The 20818-nt window shown below is 43.7% G+C and overlaps 1 protein-coding gene across 4 annotated transcripts in view; it reads left to right on the plus strand.

Annotated features, from left to right (window-relative positions):
* Nucleotides 1-20818, plus strand: part of LOC109870617 (probable ubiquitin carboxyl-terminal hydrolase FAF-X) — a 77480-nt gene that overhangs the window by 32618 nt on the left and 24044 nt on the right. For all 4 annotated transcript variants that reach the window (XM_020461183.2, XM_031800641.1, XM_031800636.1 and 1 more), the window contains 12 exons: nucleotides 1335-1546; nucleotides 6125-6365; nucleotides 6473-6622; nucleotides 7175-7295; nucleotides 8801-8931; nucleotides 9059-9337; nucleotides 9441-9566; nucleotides 9689-9826; nucleotides 14172-14338; nucleotides 14612-14720; nucleotides 20129-20275; nucleotides 20435-20581. In XM_020461183.2, coding sequence (XP_020316772.2) covers nucleotides 1335-1546; nucleotides 6125-6365; nucleotides 6473-6622; nucleotides 7175-7295; nucleotides 8801-8931; nucleotides 9059-9337; nucleotides 9441-9566; nucleotides 9689-9826; nucleotides 14172-14338; nucleotides 14612-14720; nucleotides 20129-20275; nucleotides 20435-20581 — 1968 coding nt within the window. The remainder of the gene's footprint in view (nucleotides 1-1334; nucleotides 1547-6124; nucleotides 6366-6472; nucleotides 6623-7174; nucleotides 7296-8800; nucleotides 8932-9058; nucleotides 9338-9440; nucleotides 9567-9688; nucleotides 9827-14171; nucleotides 14339-14611; nucleotides 14721-20128; nucleotides 20276-20434; nucleotides 20582-20818) is intronic.

Genomic DNA, 20818 nt, shown 5'->3' on the forward strand with positions numbered 1-20818 from the left:
ACGAGAGCATCTCCTCAAAATGCTGGTACTTTTTTTTTTACAGCCCAGTTGTTGCACAACAAATAACAATTTGCGTGTTTTAACGGCCACAATTAATGGCCACAATTAAAATGAGCTATTTTTATTTCTCAACTCAACTCTATAGTCAACGGCTAGGCAGGCTCTAATCAACGGGTAGGCAGGCTCTAGTCAACGGGTAGGCAGGCTCTAGTCAATGGGTAGGCAGGCTCTAGTCAACGGGTAGGCAGGCTCTAGTCAACGGGTAGGCAGGCTCTAGTCAACGGGTAGGCAGGCTCTAGTCAACGGGTAGGCAGGCTCTAGTCAACGGGTAGGCAGGCTCTAGTCAACGGGTAGGCAGGCTCTAGTCAACGGGTAGGCAGGCTCTAGTCAACGGGTAGGCAGGCTCTAGTCAACGGGTAGGCAGGCTCTAGTCAACGAGTAGGCAGGCTCTAGTCAACGGGTAGGCAGGCTCTAGTCAACGGGTAGGCAGGCTCTAGTCAACGGGTAGGCAGGCTATCAGGACGTCATCCACCACTTTTACAATGTGAGCTTGAGGCAATATAACTGTTTGAAACCTGAATAATTTACTTCACTTCAAAGAATGAGTCATGTCTTACCTTGCTTCAAAGTAGCCTAGCCAAAATTCTGCCCTAGAATTGTTGAGGCATTCTTTTAGAAAATACTTCCTTGTGCCATTAACCAGCATTTCTCTCCTGTTTTATTGGTTTTCATATAAACTTCCTTTCGTTGTCCAGAAGCCAAAGGCACAATCCTAGTCATATTAGTAACCCATCCTAGTTGTTGCTATTAGATCCCCCCTCTTTCTATGTTTGGAACCGTTTGCATTAGGTGTGCTGTTTAGAACAGTGTTTTCCCACAAATTGTATTTTGGCAAATGTAGGTTTTATTGGCTGCTTCATTAAAGCAGTTGAATGTACAATAACAGTCTATATATAGCCTTTTGACTGGAAGACCATAGGCTTACTATTGTTGCATGTTTTCATTAAGCTCAAAGAAAAATGGCTTTCTTGAATGCATGCATAGTATTTTCTGTTGGTCACGTCATTTTACTGTTAGGAAAAATATATAACTGTTTGTTGTCCGGTTAAGGAGGGTTGGTTAGTTAGTCGGAAGCAGAATTGACCAAAATGTGCATCCCTAATTGGTACTATTTCCAGTACAAGCACGTGATTCCTGACGGATGGATTGGAACACACTGCACTTAGTTCCATACAAACACTGTCAACCATTAAACATGACTCTCCCTCTCCTGAACTCACTACTCTGACTGTCCTTACCCCCTGCCGTCCTCCCCCTCATCTCCCCCAATGCAGGTAGAGATCCACGAGGATTTCATCCAGTCATGTTTTGACCGTCTGAAGGCGTCGTACGATACTCTCTGTGTTCTGGAAGGGGACAAGGACAGCATCAACTGTGCCCGGCAGGAGGCCATCCGCATGGTCCGTGTGCTCACTGTGCTCAAGGAGTACATCAACGAGTGTGACAGTGACTACCATGAGGAGAGGACCATACTGCCCATGTCCAGGTAGGGGAGGGGACGGACCTTTTGTCCTGATAAATGTTTTCCCGTTTTGTCTTGACCCCTCTCTTTCCATATGTCTGTCCTTTATGCTCTCTCTCATTTTCATACATTTAAGATAATTACTGAGACTTGGTTCAAAAAAGTCTGTGCCAGGCTCGTATGTGTCTCTGAATGGATATGATGTTTATTGATCTGACAGAGGTGGTGTCGCCATATTCATAAAGAACTTGAATGTTGCTGTCTGTATTACCAGCTCTATGCCCAATACATTTGAGTGTCTTTTCCTAGATATGGACTTTGGTAATAATGCCAAACTAACATTAGTGGGAGTTTATTGCCCTCCCCAACTGCCCTTAGCAAATTGTCTGACTTGCTGTGCTGACACCTGCTGGGACACCTTTAGTCATATTGAGTTAACTTGACACCATCAGATATCACAGTTTCCTGCTAAATCTGTTTTAATATTGTGTGAATTTAACCTGGATTGGTTGATTCCAGTATCAGATAGACTGGAGGATATTTATACTGAGCTAAATTTAACTCCACCATACAACCCCAATTTAAAACACCCTGAAAAATTGACTCTCTTGGATATCATTCTGACAAACGCCCCTCATAAGTATACAGCCAATGGAATCTTTGCTAACAAGCTCAGTGACTGTTGTCCCATTGCATGTATTAGAGATACTAATCTACTTAAATCGTGTCTACGCATTATTACAAAGATACATTTTAGAATTTTCAATTAGTAACATTTCCTGTATGACTTGGAGTTATGTCCTCTATCTCTGATTCAAATGAGGCCCTTAAATGTTTTACCTCTCTGTTGCACATAAGAATGCCCCATATAAAAGATTAAGAGTAAAGGACAGATCTAACCCATGGTTCACGCATTAATTGTCTGAAAGATTTCATGAAAGAAACTTAGCTTCGGCTAAGGTTAGATTGACTGATTCTGCCTCTACTTCTCAAATGTCTGAAGGACTGCCAATCAGATGTCTGTCTTAGGTTAGAAAATCAGTCAACATAATTCATGAATTGTGTATCTTAGTGGTGGAAATCCGGCTAAATTTTGGAAAGTGGTCAAATCTTTTGATTTGGTATCATAACAGATAAAAATGACATTGGTTGTGCTTTTAATAACCATTTTGCCTCAGCTGGCCATCTATTTGAAAGAACGGTTTCTGAAAATACCTTCAGAAACATTGCCCTCTTTTTGTCCTTTAATCACCTATAAACAGATACCAGATAATCATGCTATTCCAGGCATACTCTTTTCTTCTTCCTCATTTGAACCATTTATGTCAATGAATGTAGTGCCTTGCAGAATAAATAATAATCCGCAGGAGCTGATTCGCTTGATCCCTTTCTACTGCAGCTTTCTGCCCGCCTCATTGTAGAATCTTTGACCCACATTTTTTATTTATCAATTGCTTCTGGTGCTATCCCTAAGACCTGGAAGGCGGTGCATGTCCTCCCCCTTTACAAAAGTGGAGAACCTTCTGACCTAGATAACTACTGCCCAATTTCTAAACAATCTAATATTACAACCACTGGCAAACTCTCAGCTAAGACCTTTTTTCACTTCAAATTGTTTTGTTAATGTGCACCAGTCTGGTTTTAGATCTGGACATAGCACTGTTTCAGCAGCTCTGCTTGTCTTAAATTATATAATAAATTGCTTAGATCATAGGAATCACTGTGCTGCCATATTTGTAGACCTATTCTAAGGCCTTTGACACTGTCGACCATCCCCTACTCATTCAAAGATTGTCTGAAATTGGCCACGACCAGGTGTCTTGCAGGTAGTTTTGGAACTACATGTCAGACAGGAAACTGATTTCTGATGGTGTCAAGTTACCTCAATATTACTAAAGGTGTCCCGCAGGTGTCAATTTTGGGACCTGTCCTTTTGACTATTTATATAAATAATATTGGTCTATCTGCAAAAACCTGTAACATTCATCTGTATGTATGCTGATGACCCTGTTATTTACGCTTTTGTCCCCTATGTTGTAGCTGCAATGTGATTCTGTTGCCTTACAAAAAGTCGTTGTCGATTTTTAAAATGAGTACTTCATGTGGGGAAAAACAACTAAATGTATGCTGTTTTCTAACTCTCATAGAAATATATTTCAGATGGGTTACACATTTATGCATTGGATGGGTGTTTCAGCAAGCAAGTTCCCGCCTATAAATACAGTGCCTTGCGAAAGTATTCGGCCCCAATGAACTTTGCGACCTTTTGCCACATTTCAGGCTTCAAACATAAAGATATAAAACTGTATTTTTTTGTGAAGAATCAACAACAAGTGGGACACAATCATGAAGTGGAACGACATTTATTGGATATTTCAAACTCTTTTAACAAATCAAAAACTGAAAAATTGGGCGTGCAAAATTATTCAGCCCCCTTAAGTTAATACTATGTAGCGCCACCTTTTGCTGCGATTACAGCTGTAAGTCGCTTGGGGTATGTCTCTATCAGTTTTGCACATCGAGAGACTGACATTTTTTCCCATTCCTCCTTGCAAAACAGCTCGAGCTCAGTGAGGTTGGATGGAGAGCATTTGTGAACAGCAGTTTTCAGTTCTTTCCACAGATTCTCGATTGGATTCAGGTCTGGACTTTGACTTGGCCATTCTAACACCTGGATATGTTTATTTTTGAGCCATTCCATTGTAGATTTTGCTTTATGTTTTGGATCATTGTCTTGTTGGAAGACAAATCTCCGTCCCAGTCTCAGGTCTTTTGCAGACTCCATCGGGTTTTCTTCCAGAATGGTCCTGTATTTGGCTCCATCCATCTTCCTATCAATTTGAACCATCTTCCCTGTCCCTGCTGAAGAAAAGCAGGCCCAAACCATGATGATGCTGCCACCACCATGTTTGACAGTGGGGATGGTGTGTTCAGGGTGATGAGCTGTGTTGCTTTTACGCCAAACATAACGTTTTGCATTGTTGCCAAAAAGTTCAATTTTGGTTTCATCTGACCAGAGCACCTTCTTCCACATGTTTGGTGTGTCTCCCAGGTGGCTTGTGGCAAACTTTAAACGACACTTTTTATGGATATCTTTAAGAAATGGCTTTCTTCTTGCCACTCTTCCATAAAGGCCAGATTTGTGCAATATACGACTGATTGTTGTCCTATGGACAGAGTCTTCCACCTCAGCTGTAGATCTCTGCAGTTCATCCAGAGTGATCATGGGCCTCTTGGCTGCATCTCTGATCAGTCTTCTCCCTGTATGAGCTGAAAGTTTAGAGGGACGGCCAGGTCTTGGTAGATTTGCAGTGGTCTGATACTCCTTCCATTTCAATATTATCGCTTGCACAGTGCTCCTTGGGATGTTTAAAGCTTGGGAAATATTTTTGTATCCAAATCCGGCTTTAAACTTCTTCACAACAGTATCTCGGACCTGCCTGGTGTGTTCCTTGTTCTTCATGATGCTCTCTGCGCTTTTAACGGACCTCTGAGACTATCACAGTGCAGGTGCATTTATACGGAGACTTGATTACACACAGGTGGATTGTATTTATCATCATTAGTCATTTAGGTCAACATTGGATCATTCAGAGATCCTCACTGAACTTCTGGAGAGTTTGCTGCACTGAAAGTAAAGGGGCTGAATAATTTTGCACGCCCAATTTTTCAGTTTTTGATTTTTTTTAAAAGTTTGAAATATTCAATAAATGTCGTTCCACTTCATGATTGTGTCCCACTTGTTGTTGATTCTTCACAAAAAAATAGTTTTATATCTTTATGTTTGAAGCCTGAAATGTGCCAAAGGGTCGCAAAGTTCAAAGGGGCCGAATACTTTTGCAAGGCACTGTATATATTTGCTTTTGAATTGACAATTTGCCGTTTAAAAAACATACCGATGGGCAAGTGAAGAAGCTGACATTTTAAAGTAGGCTTTTTTAAAATAGATCATGCCTCTCCCTAAACAGCAGGAAGCAGATTGTACAGTCAACTTTCCTGCCAGTTCATGACTATGGTGACATCTTTTATCACAGTGCACTTCGCTTTATCACAGTTTACAGTTTTAGAACGCATCACTGCATCCTGTATCAAAAGGATGACTGGTCCTCATTAAAATCCCATAGATGTCTTCATTACTCTCTTTTTGTTTATAAAGCGCTACTACACAAGCTTCCTACCTACCTCACTTCACTGTTAAAATAAATAAAAAAAATTGACCCCAAACCCGTTCACAGGGATGGTTAACTCTCCAATTTCCACTAGTGCGTACCATTCTAGGTAAATCCGCTTTCAGTTTTAGTGCTGTCCCCACTTTTGGACTAGCTTACAAACTTCCTACATCTTGACACCCTGGTTCCTCTAGGGAAGTTTAGAACTTTAATATTGAATGAGAATTGTCACTGTTTGGATTAAATAATTGTGTTTGTGGTATTTGAAGCTGTCATGTTGATTTTGTCATTTGTATTTCATTTATACTGATTATTTTGAGTTTGTTGTGTTGTCCTTCGGGCACCTTTTTATAAATGAGACCCTGGTCTCAATGGGTTCCCCTGAATAAATAAAAGTTCAACAAAAATCTCCTCTCTCTCTCTCTTCTCTCAGGGCGTTTCGGGGGAAGCACATCACGTTGATCGTGCGTTTCCCTAACCAGGGCCGTCAGGTGGATGACCTGGACATCTGGTCTCACACCAACGACACCATTGGCTCAGTGCGCCGCGGTATCCTCACACGCATCAAGGCCAACGCCACGCACACCAAGATAGAGCTCTTCATTGGCGGGGAGGTTGTTGACCCAGCCGACGACAGGAAGCTGATTGGCCAGCTCAACCTGAAAGACAAAACGGTGAGTGCAATGAGCCATGTTTTGATGAGTCACAAGTGCATTTTTTCTTTGACTATTTATACGGAATGGTTTGTCTGTCTTTATATTCTCCGTGTGTGTGTGTGTAGTTGATCACAGCCAAGCTGACCCAGGTGAGTGCCAACATGCCCTCCAGCCCAGACAGCTCCTCGGACTCTTCCACTGGCTCACCGGGTAACCATGGCAACCACTTCAGCGAAGGGCCCAACCCCGAGGTGGAGAGCTGCCTCCCTGGAGTGGTGAGTGACTTTTAAACACAGACACACAAACACAGCTGTCTCCCTGGAGTGGTGAGTGAATGTTAAACACAGACACACAAACACACAGCTGTCTCCCTGGAGTGGTGAGTGAATGTTAAACACAGACACACAAACACACAGCTGTCTCCCTGGAGTGGTGAGTGAATGTTAAACACAGACACACAAACACACACACACAGCTGTCTCCCTGGAGTGGTGAGTGAATGTTAAACATACTCACAGCTGCTTCCACCGGAGTGGCGTGTCGTTTTCTCGTCAGTCACCATTACTTGGGAAGGGTGCCCAGCTCTCCTGGTCCCTGCCTAGAAGATAATTTGATAGGAAAGCATCCAGATAGTAGAAAGACTATATTGTCAAAATGCCATATTCAACTACAGCGACTCTGCAGTTTATCTCCCACTGTCTTCTAGTCCACAGTCCACACTTGGAACTGCTGTCATCAAAACAAAAAGATGGATGTCTGGCCTAGCGATGCATGATCGCAGATGAGTAACCCCTTGTCTCGTCTCCCTGGTCTCGCTCTGTCTTCAGATCATGTCTCTCCACCTGCGCTACGTCTCCTTCCTGTGGCAGGTAGCAGACCTGGGCTGTAGCCCCAACATGCCTCTGCTACGAGACGGAGCCAGAGTACTGATGAAGCTGATGCCTCCAGGTACAGTACTCTCTGTGGTACATGTGGGCCGTGCCTTTATTCTCCACCCTTCTCCCCAAATGTGCACTTGCAAACTCCCCGTCATTAATAAAATAAAAAAAATTGTGCTTTATAGAGAGTTTTCCAACATTGTTAAATCTACAATGGGAAGCGTGCAAGTGCACATTTCAGGAGAAGGTTGGCGAATTGGGATGTAGCCGTAGATAGGTTTCTCTCATGACAATGCTATATTTTTCTCAAAGATTTTTACCAAGCCAGCACGGGTGGATAGATGTGAGATGTGTATATGACCGATATACAGGTAACTAATAAAAAATAAAGGAAACATCAATTGAGTGTCTTAATAGGGGTCACCATAAGCCAACAGAACAGCTTCAATGTGCCTGGAACACCATTCTTGCACAAGAAATACCATAATTTGTTGTTTTGTTGATGGTTGTGGGAAACACTCTCAGGCGCCGCTCCAGAATCTCCCATAAGTGTTCAATTGGGTTGAGATCTAGTGACTGAGACACACACACACTTTAAACCCCCTATGATCCTTTGAGACTCCTCTTTCAAAGTCACTGTGATCTCTTCTAGTCTTGGTCGACAAAATGTCTCACTCACCGGAAAGTTTATTAGGTACACACATCTAGTACCGGTTCGGAGCAGCGGTTCGGACCGGTTCGGAGCAGCCTGAATTCTTCAGAAAGGTTCCACAGGCATGTTGGTCCAATTGCTGCAGATTGGACGGTGGTACATTCTGTGACGAGCCCGTTCCATGTCATCCCATAGATGCTGTATTGGGTTGAGGTCTAGGGACTGACCAGGCCACTCAAGTAAACTGATCTCACTGTCATGTTCCAGGCAATGTTTTTCAAGTCCTCATTTGTCCAGTGTTGGTGATCGCGTGCCCACGGGAGCCGTTTCTTGTTTTTAGCTGATAGGAGTGGAACCCGGTGTGGTCGTCTGCTGCAGTTGCCCATCCGTGACACAGACCGTCGAGTTGTGTGTTCTGAGATGCCGTTTTTCACAACGCTGTTGTACTGAGCCGTTATTTGTCTGTTCGTTGTCCGCCTGTTAGCTTGCAAGATACTTGCCATTCTCCTTCGAACCCCCCCCCCCCCCCCCCTTTACCATTCTCTGTAAACCCTAGACACTGTTGTGGGTGAAATGCCCAGGTGGGCAGCCGTTTCGGAGATACTGGATCCTGCGCGTCTGGCACCGACAATCATACCGCGCTCAAAGTTGCTTAGGTCACTCGTTTTGCCCATTCTAACGTTCAATCGAAATGTAACTGAATGCCTCGAAGCCGGTCTGCCTGCTTTATATAGCTAGCCATGGCTACGGTTCTCACTGTCTGTAGGAGCGATCCATTTTCCTAAACGGGGTGATGTACCTAATAAACTGGTCAGTGAGTGTACGGTATAGAACCTGTTGATTGTGTAGATGACCGTACAGTATAGAACCTGTTGATTGTGCAGATGACCGTACAGTATAGAACCTGTTGATGTTTTATGTAGATAACAGTACCGTGGAGAACCTGCGTGGTGTATGTCTGGACCATGCCAAGCTGGGAGAGAACGGCCTCAGCCCAACACTGGACTCACGCTTCTTTGGCCCCTCGCCATCACAAGTCCTCTACCTCATAGAGGTGGGTTTCATTCTGTGTGTAGTCGTTGCCGATTTGACTGTCATATCATTACCATAGCAGGTGGTCTACACTTTGCTCTCTATTGACCAGTTCCACTGTGCATGTATATCTCTCTTCCCCTCCTCAGGTGGTGTATGCCCTGCTCATGCCAGCCAGCTCCACATTGGGTGAGGACGCCAGCGACTTCCAGTACAACTTCCTGAAGAGTGGCGGGCTACCGCTGGTACTGAGCATGCTCACGCGTAACAACTTCCTGCCGTCGGCCGACATGGAGACGCGGCGAGGGGCGTACCTCAACGCTCTTAAGATCGGCAAACTGCTGCTCACCGCTGTTGGGTTCGGACACGTCAAAGCTGTGGCCGAGGCTTGTCAGCCCAACGCTGAGGGGACCACACCCGTCTCACCGGTTAGTTAGTTACTCAGTTATATGCACACACACATACAAACACATGCGTGTGAACTAGGATTGTGACAGCCATGTTGATGTTAAACATCCTCTCTCCCTTCAGATTAACCAGGCCACTCACGACCAGGCTTTGGTCCTCCAGAGTGCCCTGCAGAACCTCCCCAACCCTGCCTCTGAGTGCATGCTCCGCAATGTAGCTATACGCCTGGCCCAACAGATCTCTGACGAGGTTAGAGGGGAAGGGAGGGAGGGAGGGACTGAAGAGAAAGCGATATAAGGAATAGAGAGACATGTTGCTATGTTATTTACGGTAATATCTCCTCTAATTGAAGTCTTTCCCATCCCTCCCAGAACTTCTTCCAGGCGTCGAAGTACATCCCTGAGATCTGTGTGATCCGGGCGGTGCAGAAGATAGCATGGGCTTCAGGCTGTGGCACCATACAGTTGGTCTTCAGCTCCAATGAAGAGCTCAGCAAAATCTATGAGAAGGTACACCTACTTGTGCGGCTGCTTATCGCTCCACCGTCAGTCCATTGATTGATGTCTGCTTTTATTTTGGTCTCAACCTGAGGAGATTGGAGTGTGCAGATACATTGTTGTGGGGTGGTGCGTGTTTATTTGTATTGACACAAGTGTTTGTTGTCAGTGTATCTTCTTCCTTGATACAAGGTTGGTGTTTTATGTTTGGTCTGTACAGTCACAGATCTGTTTGTTGTGTTTGGCCTGTCAAATCAAATTTTATTTGTCACATACACACGGTTAGCAGATGTTAATGTGAGTGTAGCGAAATGCTTTTGCTTCTAGTTCCAACCATGCAGTAATATCTAACAAGTAATCTAACAATTTCACAACAACTACCTTATACACACACAAGTGTAAAGGAATAAATAAGAATATGTACATAAAAATATATATGGATGAGCGAAGGCCCGAACGGCATAGGCAAGATGCAGTAGATGGTATAGAGGACAGTGTATATACATATGAGATGAGTAATGTAGGGTATGTAAACATTTATATAAAGTGGCATAGTTTAAAGTGACTAGTGATGAATTTATTACATGCAATTGTTAATTATTAAAGTGGCTAGAGATTGAGTCAGTATGTTGGCAGCAGCCACTCAATGTTAGTGGTGGCTGTTAGAAGCTGTTTTTCAGTTTCTCGGCCCCAGCTATGATGCACCTGTACTGACCTCGCCTTCTGGATGATAGCGGGGTGAACAGGCAGTGGTTCAGGTGGTTGTTGTCCTTGATGATCTTTTTGTTTTCCTGTGACATCGGGTGCTGTAGGTGTCCTCGAGGGCAGGTAGTTTGCTCACAATGATGTGCGTTGTGCAGACCTCACTACCCTCTGGCGAGAGCCTTACGGTTGTGGGCGGAGCAGTTGCCGTACCAGGCGGTCATACAGCCCGACAGGATGCTCTCGATTATGTATCTGTAAAAGTTTGAGTGTTTTTGGTGAATTTCTTCAGCCTCCTGAGGTTGAAGAGGCGCTGTTGCGCCTTCTTCACCATGTTGTCTGTGTGGGTGGACCATTTCAGTTTGTCCGTGATGTGTACTTCTCTTTCCACCTTCTCCACTACTGTCCCGTCGATGTGGATAGGGGGATGCTCCTTCTGCTGTTTCCTGAAGTCCACGATTGTCTCCTTTGTTTTGTTGAGTGTGAGGTTATTTTCCTGACACCACACTCTGAGGGCTAGAGGTCGACCGATTTAATCGGAATGGACGATTCATTAGGGCCGATTTTCAAGTTTTCATAACAATCAGAAATCGGTATTTTTGGACAACTTTATTTCACTAGGAAAGTCAGTGAAGACCACATTCTTATTTTCAATGACGGCCTAGCAATGGTGGGTTAACTGCCTTGTTCAGGGTCAGAACGACAGATTTGTACCTTGTCAGCTTGGGGGATTGAATCTTGCAATCTTAGTTATCTAGTCCAACGCTCTAACCACCTGCCTTACATTGCACTCCACGAGGAGCCTGCCTGTTACGCAGGCTCCTCGTGGTAAGTTAAGGTAAGTTGTTAGCTAGCATTAAACTTATCTTATAAAAAACAATCAATCAATCAATCAATCATAATCACTAGTTAACTGCATATGGTTGATGATATTACTAGTTTATCTAGCGTGTCCTACGTTTCATATAATCGATGCAACGCAGGGGGATTATTTAACAAAAGCTCATTTGTGAAAAAAGAACAATCTTTGCACGACTGTACCTAACCATAAACACCAATGCCTTTCTTGCATATTTGCATACTTGCATATTTAGCATATATTATACTGCCAGGTTAGCAGGCAGTATTAACCAGGTGAAATTGTGTCACTTCTCTTGCGTTCATTGCACACAGAGTCAGGGTATATGCAACAGTTTTGGCCGCCTGGCTCGTTGTGAACTAATTTGCCAGAATTTTACATAATTATGACAACATTGAAGGTTGTACAATGTAACAGGAATATTTAGACTTAGGGATGCCACCCGTTAGATAAAATACCGAACGGTTCTGTATTTCACTGAAATAATAAAAGTTTTGTTTTCGAAATGATAGTTTCTGGATTCTACCATATTAATGACCAAAGGCTCGTATTTCTGTGTGTTATTATGTTATAATTAAGTCTATGATTTGATAGAGCAGTCTGACTGAGCGATGGTAGGCAGCAGCAGGCTCGTAAGCATTCATTCAAACAGCACTTTCGTGCATTTTGCCAGCAGCTCTTCGCTGTGCTTCAAGTATTGCGCTGTTTATGACTTCAAGCCTATCAACTCCCGAGATTAAGCTGGTGTAACCGATGTGAAATTGCTAGCTAGTTAGCTGGGTGCGCGCTAGTAGCGTTTCAAACGTCACTCGCTCTGAGACTTGGAGTAGTTGTTCCCCTTGCTCTGCATGGGTAATGATGCTTCAAGGGTGGCTGTTGTCGATGTGTTTCTGGTTCGAGCCCAGGTAGGTGCAAGGAGAGGGACGGAAGCTATACTGTTACACTGGCAATACTAAAGTGCCTATAAGAACATCCAATAGTGAAATACAAATGGTATCGAGAGAAATAGTATTTATAGGACTATATTAACTACAACCTAAAACCTCTTACCTTGGAATATTGAAGTCTCATTTTAAAAGGAACCACCAAATGTCATATGTTCTCATGTTCTGAGCAAGGAACGTAAACATTAGCTTTTTTATATGGCACATTATGCACTTTTACTTTCTTCTCCAACACTTTTGTTTTTGCATTATTTAAACCAAATTGAACATGTTTCATTATTTATTTGAGGCTAAATGGACTTGTATTGATATTATATGAAGTTAAAATAAGTATCATTCAGTATTGTTGTAATTGTCATTATTATAAATAAAAATCGGCAGATTTTAATCTATCGGCTTTTTTTGGTCCTCCAATAATCGGTATCGGCGTTGAAAAATCATAATCGGTCGACCTCTACTGAGGGCCCTCACCTCCTCCCTGTAGGCCGTCTCGTCGTTGTTGGTAATCAAGCCTACCACTGTAGTGTCGTCTGCAAATTTGATGATTGAGTTGGAGGTGTGCATGGCCACACAGTCATGGGTGAACAGAGAGTACAGGAGAGGGCTGAGAACGCAACCTTGTGGGGCCCTAGTGTTGAGGATCAGCAGGGTGGAGATGTTGTTACCTACCCTCACCACCTGGGGGTGGCCCGTCAGGAAGTCCAGGACCCAGTTGCACAGGGCAGAGTCGAGACCCAGGGTCTCGAGCTTAATGATGTGCTTGGAGGGTACTATGGTGTTAAATGCTGAGCTGTAGTCGATGACCAGCATTCCTACATATGTATTTCTCTTGTCCAGGTGTGTTAGGGCAGAGTGCAGTGTGGTTGCGATTGCGGCGTCTGTGGACCTATTGGGTCGGTAAGCATATTGGAGTGGGTCTAGGGTGTCGGGTAGGGTGTCGGTGATATGATCCTTGACTAGTCTCTCAAAGCACTTCATGATGACGGAGGTGAATGCTACGGGGCGATAGTCATTTAGCTCAGTTACCTTAGCTTTCTTGGTAACTGGAACAATGGTGGCCCTCTTGAAGCATGTGGGAACAGCAGACTGGGATAAGGATTGATTGAATATGTCCGTAAACACACAAGCCAGCTGGTCCGCGCATGCTCTGAGGACGCGGCAGAGGATGCCGTCTGGGCCGGCAGCCTTGTGAGGGTTACCACGTTTAAATGCTTTAGTCACGTTGGCTGCGGTGAAGGAGAGCCCGCAGGTTTTGGTAGTGGGCTGTGTCGTTGGCACTGTATTGACCTCAAAGCGAGCAAAGAAGTTGTTTAGTTTGTCTGGGATCATGACATCGTGGTCCGCGACGGGGCTGGTTTTTCTTTTGTAGTCCGTGATTGACTGTAGACCCTGCCACATACCTCTCGTGTCTGAGCCGTTGAATTGCGACTCTACTTCTGTCTCTATACTGACGCTTAGCTCGTTTGATTGCCTTGCGGGAGGTACTAGCTACACTGTTTGTTTGTGTTCGGTCATGTTTCCGGTCGCCTTGCCCTGATTTAAAAGCAGGGGTTTGCACTTTCAGTTTTGCACGAATGCTGCCATCAATCCACGGTTTCTGGTTGGGGAAGGTTTTACAGTCACAGATCTTTTTGTTTGGCCTGAACAGTCACAGTTGAGTGTTTGTCTGTCGTACTAGTGGGATGATTGTGTGTGTGCTCGTTTGGTGCTTACTGAACTGACTAATAGGTTGATTATGTGCACTGTGCACCTGCTGCCTATCTCCTGAAATACAGATAAGTGGTTTGTGTTTTGTAAACTCACAGCGGTGTGTGTGTGTGTGTGTGTGTGTGTGTATTCTCCCCCTCTACAGACAAACGTGGTTAAAGAGCCGGACGGGGAGGATGAGCAGGTGTGCTGTGAGGCCCTGGAGGTCATGACCCTGTGTTTCGCCCTGCTGCCCACCGCTCTGGACACACTCAGTAAGGAGAAGGCCTGGCAGACCTTCATCATAGACCTGCTACTGCACTGCCACAGCAAGTATGTTCCCCCGCCTGCTGTCTGTCTGTCTTGACTTTCTGTCGAGCAGATGTTTTAGCGTTGAGCTGGAACAAAAGCCTGCCAATCCTCAAGGATGTTTGCCGCTGGTTTACTACAGAGGTTTTTGTCTAACTGCTTTGTGTAGTGGATGAGCATGTGGGGCTATCTGTGTCTATGGTAATAATGGTCCTCTCTGATCTGTCCTCAGGTCAGTTTGTAGATGGATGGATTAGTTTGTCTGTGGTTTAATTGTGTTCTCTGATCTATTTCCAGGTCAGTTCGTCAGATGGCCCAGGAGCAGTTCTTCCTTATGGCCACCAGGTGCTGCATGGGCCACCGACCCCTCCTCTTCTTCATCACCCTCCTCTTCACTGTGCTGGGGGTACGTAGCCGCACCTCTCTCTTCACTGTGCTGGGGGTACGTAGCCGCACCTCTCTCTTCACTGTGCTGGGGGTACGTAGCCGCACCTCTCTCTTCACTGTGCTGGGGGTACGTAGCCGCACCTCTCTCTTCACTGTGCTGGGGGTACGTAGCCGCACCTCTCTCTTCACTGTGCTGGGGGTACGTAGCCGCACCTCTCTCTTCACTGTGCTGGGGGTACGTAGCCGCACCTCTCTCTTCACTGTGCTGGGGGTACGTAGCCGCACCTCTCTCTTCACTGTGCTGGGGGTACGTAGCCGCACCTCTCTCTTCACTGTGCTGGGGGTACGTAGCCGCACCTCTCTCTTCACTGTGCTGGGGGTACGTAGCCGCACCTCTCTCTTCACTGTGCTGGGGGTACGTAGCCGCACCCCTCTCTTCACTGTGCTGGGGGTACGTAGCCGCACCCCTCTCTTCACTGTGCTGGGGGTACGTAGCCGCACCTCTCTCTTCACTGTGCTGGGGGTACGTAGCCTTACTGCCTTAATTCGTTGAAGTAACTCCCAAATAATAATAAGAAGAAGAAGAAGAAAAGCTTCTATCATAGCTTTCACCTATCAGTGATCACTTCAAATGAAGGGGAGGATGGAAGTATAAAGGAGGTGTTTAGAAAGCTGTTCCTTGGTTTGCCTGGCCTTTCAACAGCTTTTTGAAGCGCAAAGGAAGGCAATTAACTTCTCTGATAGAAAACGGCCTATGTGGCATCGATATTAGTCAAACATTTATTCTAGTGTAAATTTACTACAAGGTGTAGTAAAGTCATTCTCGTCCAAAACTGAATTTTGTAAGTGAGTTCGTCATGACTTGCTTGAGGGTTGGGTTTTGATTTCGTCAATGTTCACTTGCCCGCTAACACGACACACAGACAGTGAGACAGACCTGCCCAGCAGATCTGACTTTGTTTACGTAAGACGGTTCACATTTTTTTACTTGAAAAATACTGCACCAAACACCTTAGCTAGATGTAATATTGTGTAACTAAAACCTCCTTGGCAAAAACATCAATATTTAATTAGATTTCTTGAGTTATCTTAGATTCATTTTTGAGGGAGTAATACCAGCTTTATTCCAATTTTAATATGGTCATGTTTTCAGTGTATTTTATTTATTTTTATTTCACCTTTATTTAACCAGGTAGGCTAGTTGAGAACACCTTTATTTAACCAGGTAGGCTAGTTGAGAACACCTTTATTTAACCAGGTAGGCTAGTTGAGAACACCTTTATTTAACCAGGTAGGCTAGTTGAGAGCACCTTTATTTAACCAGGTAGGCTAGTTGAGAACACCTTTATTTAACCAGGTAGGCTAGTTGAGAACACCTTTATTTAACCAGGTAGGCTAGTTGAGAACACCTTTATTTAACCAGGTAGGCTAGTTGAGAACACCTTTATTTAACCAGGTAGGCTAGTTGAGAACACCTTTATTTAACCAGGTAGGCTAGTTGAGAACACCTTTATTTAACCAGGTAGGCTAGTTGAGAACACCTTTATTTAACCAGGTAGGCCAGTTGAGAACACCTTTATTTAACCAGGTAGGCTAGTTGAGAACACCTTTATTTAACCAGGTAGGCTAGTTGAGAACACCTTTATTTAACCAGGTAGGCTAGTTGAGAACACCTTTATTTAACCAGGTAGGCTAGTTGAGAACAAGTTCTCATTTACAGCTGCGACCTGGCCAAGATAAAGCATAGCAGTGTGAACAGACAGCAACACAGAGTTTACTCACAAGTCAATAACACAGTAGAAAAGAGGGGAAAAAAGAAAAGAGAAAAAGAGAGTCTATATACATTGTGTGCAAAAGGCATGAGGAGGTAGGCGAATAATTACAATTTAGCAGATTAACACTGGAGTGATAAATTATCAGATGGTCATGTGCAGGTAGAGATACTGGTGTGCAAAAGAGCAGAGAAGTAAATAAATAAAAACAGTATGGGGATGAGGTAGGTAAATTGGGTGGGCTATTTACCGATGGACTATGTACAGTGTAGACTTAAATTACCAAAAATATAAAGTATGCAGAAAAGATAGGTCTTATCTTTTTTTATAAGGTCATCTTTGAGAGTGAAGAATCATAACTAGACAATTCTAAAATCCAAAAGATTATGCATTGAGATATTTTTTGTCATAACATGGAGTCCCCATTGTTTTTGTAATGATGTGTGAGTCACTCAGATAGCATAAGAACACAAAATGTGTTGAATTGCAGGAAATTCACTTTAAATCTGCAAATGTTCTCTCAGCCCCATGGCAAAATGTGTATAATTGCAGGAAACTAGCTTTAAAACAGCAGCATTTTGTCTGCGGCCAAGTGGGCCTCAAATTCTAGGTCGGTGACCACACCCTTGGCCACGCCTAGAGCTTTTACGGGGATCGTATTACCGCCACACTGACGGTCACGAATCATGACTTCAGTCAAATTCCACATGATCGTTTAGTCACGGTAATTGGTTTTCTCCAAGCTCTGATGCTGCTGATGGTCATTAGTAGCCTACCAAACTTGCTAACTGCCTGGTACTCAGAACTCTATTGTCCCTCAAATCACTTTGACGTCAATGCAAATGTAATTAAACGTCTAATCAAACACTTCATGAGAGCTCATGTTGCTCAACATTTCTATAGGCTATGCAATTGCATGAGAAAACAGTGATGGCCTCTATTAAAAATAGGAGAATTCTATCAGCTTTCTGCAGGCTAGGCCTACTATTTATTTCTCAACTTTCCTAATATTAAGTACATTGCTTCTCTTTACAACAGTAGCCCACCTGGCTGGCATTTAACCACGGGAAAGCATCCTCCATAAGGTATTTGAGTGCATAGATTACGTGTATTTTTTTCCCCCTGCCCGTTTCGAGACAGGTGCATGATAATGGTCCATTCTAAATCGAAACAAATGTCACACATATTATTTAGTATATGTACAGACAAGATTACATCAAGAATAGTCTGACGGGTGACAATATTAGCCTATCACTTATAAATGATATATAACTTGTGAATGATGCCCAGCTTGTGTTGCAGTAAGGCAAGAAAGAGCAAATGCATACTTTTTGATTTTTTACTTTTTCAAATAATAGTCGCACATCTCAGGTAGCATAGCCCATAGCCCTGTGTGTTTTGATACCGTTTGTATCACAACTAAAGTGGCCAAATAAATCATTTATTAAATTGAGGCACATTAATCCGCATTACAACAAGTGTAAAACCTAACTGGCATACAATGCGCAGCACGTGAGTTTCAAGTTTGGGGGAAGATAATTTTCACCATAAAAATGCACAATAATAATAATAATAATAAAAGCTTTTCATGGATAATTGCATTTGCATTCATTTTTGAGAATGGTGTTTTCCCGCTAATGGAACATTTGTGCTTATAGCCTACTGCCGTGTGTGCATTGCTCGGTTTATAATGTGAAGAAATAAACTATTAGGCTATCAACATTTTAAGCTAAATGTTCTGATCTGTTGCATCAGCCACATTGCTTAAAGTTTTTTCTGATGTGAATGGTTGTATTCATTTGGGATGTTTGGAATATTTTGTACTTTGGGGGATAGTAGAGTGCTTTTTCTGTTCGTTAGGCCTACTCATCTTGTTGGCTGACGAAAAGTAAAGGTGGACAGTTCTTCCAATGTTTTCAATATGCACCTCGGAATTGGATAAGGACATGTCGGTCTTCACTTGTAGCTTCTGAGAAAGACCAGATGACCTAAAAAGGGGATGCCGAAGGGAAATTTGAGGCATTATCAAGTGTCAATTTGTTAATGAGACTACATTTTCTTAATATCATGTTGTTTTTTTAGACCTGTCCAATACAAATAATGGATTCATTGTGAAGGTGTAGGCTATATTACATGGATTTATTAGACTTTTTAAAATGTAGATGTTCCTAAGGTCTGCATCAGTGCCAAGAGATGCTAAATGTGTTTTTTAATTAACCTTAAATTAGCGTGAGACTGGATGTTATTTGCTTGACGATCACTTTCGGACAAAATTTCAGGACCACCACAGCTCTATAGCTACGCCCCCACCACGCCTCATTTTGATCCAGTCAACAACCTGCAAGTTAAAACGTGTAAAGCACAGCACTAATTAGGTGTCCGCCCACTCTGCCCAGAGTGGATGAAAATGGGCTTTGGAGATGACATTTTCACTTCCTCATGTTATAAAATACAATTTATCAAGACACACGTGATTCTTCGTGTTCTGAATCGTTCAGTGGGATCATTCTCTTGACAAGTCATTAACCTAACCTAATACATCCGTTAAGCACTGAGTTCTGTTGACGGAGGTGCCGCTTTCTTGTTTAAACTTTGGAGGATTTAGCATTTTATAGTTGTCGTATTCCAATTTCTTTCCCCATGGTTTGCAAATAGTAAAATTAGCAAGACACACGCTGAATTAAATGTAAAAAAGCTTTCAGTGTTCCGTTGAAATTTCACCGAGATGATAAGCTTGTTTTTGTAAAAAGTCCTCTGTTATTTTTTTCAAACTTCGCTTTAATATGAACAGTGTGTACTAAAATATGAAAATATAAAATGTCTCAATGATATCGATCTTATCTCTCTCTACATGTTGTTTTTATGTCCTCCGGATTTAAGAAAGATGACGAGTTCAATAGTAAGCCTGTCAGGTAGCCTTAAGTCTTTCACAGCATCCAGCATCGCTGACGCCATGATATTTTCCAGGTTTTTAACCACCTTTTTTCTCTGGCCTCCATTGATTTTAGTCCTTTCTACAAGGGTAAAAACTCCAATAACTTTTCAACGGATTGTGATAGTGACATGAGGTTTGGACCATTTGGTTTTCCTAAAAGGACTATCTACACAATTAACATTATTTTACCTATTGGTTAAAATATGGTGTTTTTGGCCTCCCGGGTGGCGCAGTGGTTAAGGGCGCTGTACTGCAGTGCCAGCTGTGCCACCAGAGACCCTGGGTTCGCGCCCATGCTCTGTTGCGACCGGGAGGTCCGTGGGGCGACGCACAATTGGCCTAGCGTCGTCCGGGTTAGGGAAGGCTTGGCCGGTATCGCGCACCAGTGACTCCTGTGGCGGGCCGGGCGCAGTGCACGTTAACCAAGGTTGCCAGGTGCACAGTGTTTCCTCCGACACATTGGTGCGGCTGGCTTCCGGGTTGGATGCGCACTGTGTTAAGAAGCAGTGCGGGTTGGGTTGTGTATCGGAGGACGCATGACTTTCAACCTTCGTCTCTCCTGAGCCCGTACGGGAGTTGTAGCGATGAGACAAGAATAGTAGCTACCTAAAACAATTGGATTCCACGAAATTGGGGAGAAAAAGGGGTAAAATATATATATTTTTTTATAAAAGATGGTGTTTTTGATCGGACGCTAATGTTAATTGACTTGTCTTCCAGAGCACAGCTAAAGAGCGGGCCAAGCATGCTGGGGACTACTTCACCCTGCTCAGGCACCTCCTGAACTACGCCTACAACAGCAACATCAACCTGCCCAACGCAGAGGTGTTGCTCAACAACGAGATCGACTGGCTGAAGAAGATCAGGGTACGACTACGTTGTTCAAACCTGACGTTGTGTAATAGTGAATAACCGCCCTGAGCTTTGTGTAGAGGTTAATGTCCGAGATTTTGATTGGTGCTTAATGAATAGGACCCTGGTTGTGACGTCTCTGCGTGCATGTGTCTCTGCGTGCGTGTGTCCCAGGATGAGGTGAAGAGGACAGGGGAGACGGGCGTTGAGGAGACCATCCTGGAGGGACACATCGGAGTTACCAAGGAGTTGCTGGCCTTCCAGACACCAGAGAAGAAGTACTACATCGGCTGTGAGAATGGAGGGGCCAACCTCATCAAGGTAGGCTGGCACATCCATTTTGTATTGAATTGAATCTTTCTACTTATTCAATGACATTAGTGGAGCCTGGAGGCTGAACTTGGCCCTTGACAACCAATATTTGATTTGGCCTGCCAGAGGCTTCCAGCATGATCTTATGTGGTGATAAACAACGCTAAAACAACAAAAAATATTGATCTTCACATCTGAATGTGGCTATAATAAATGTTGCAAGCTGTAGATGTTACTTTCTTACCC

The sequence above is a fragment of the Oncorhynchus kisutch genome, linkage group LG2 (genome assembly GCF_002021735.2).
Source record: "Oncorhynchus kisutch isolate 150728-3 linkage group LG2, Okis_V2, whole genome shotgun sequence".
In the NCBI taxonomy this organism is placed as follows: Eukaryota; Metazoa; Chordata; class Actinopteri; order Salmoniformes; family Salmonidae; genus Oncorhynchus; species Oncorhynchus kisutch.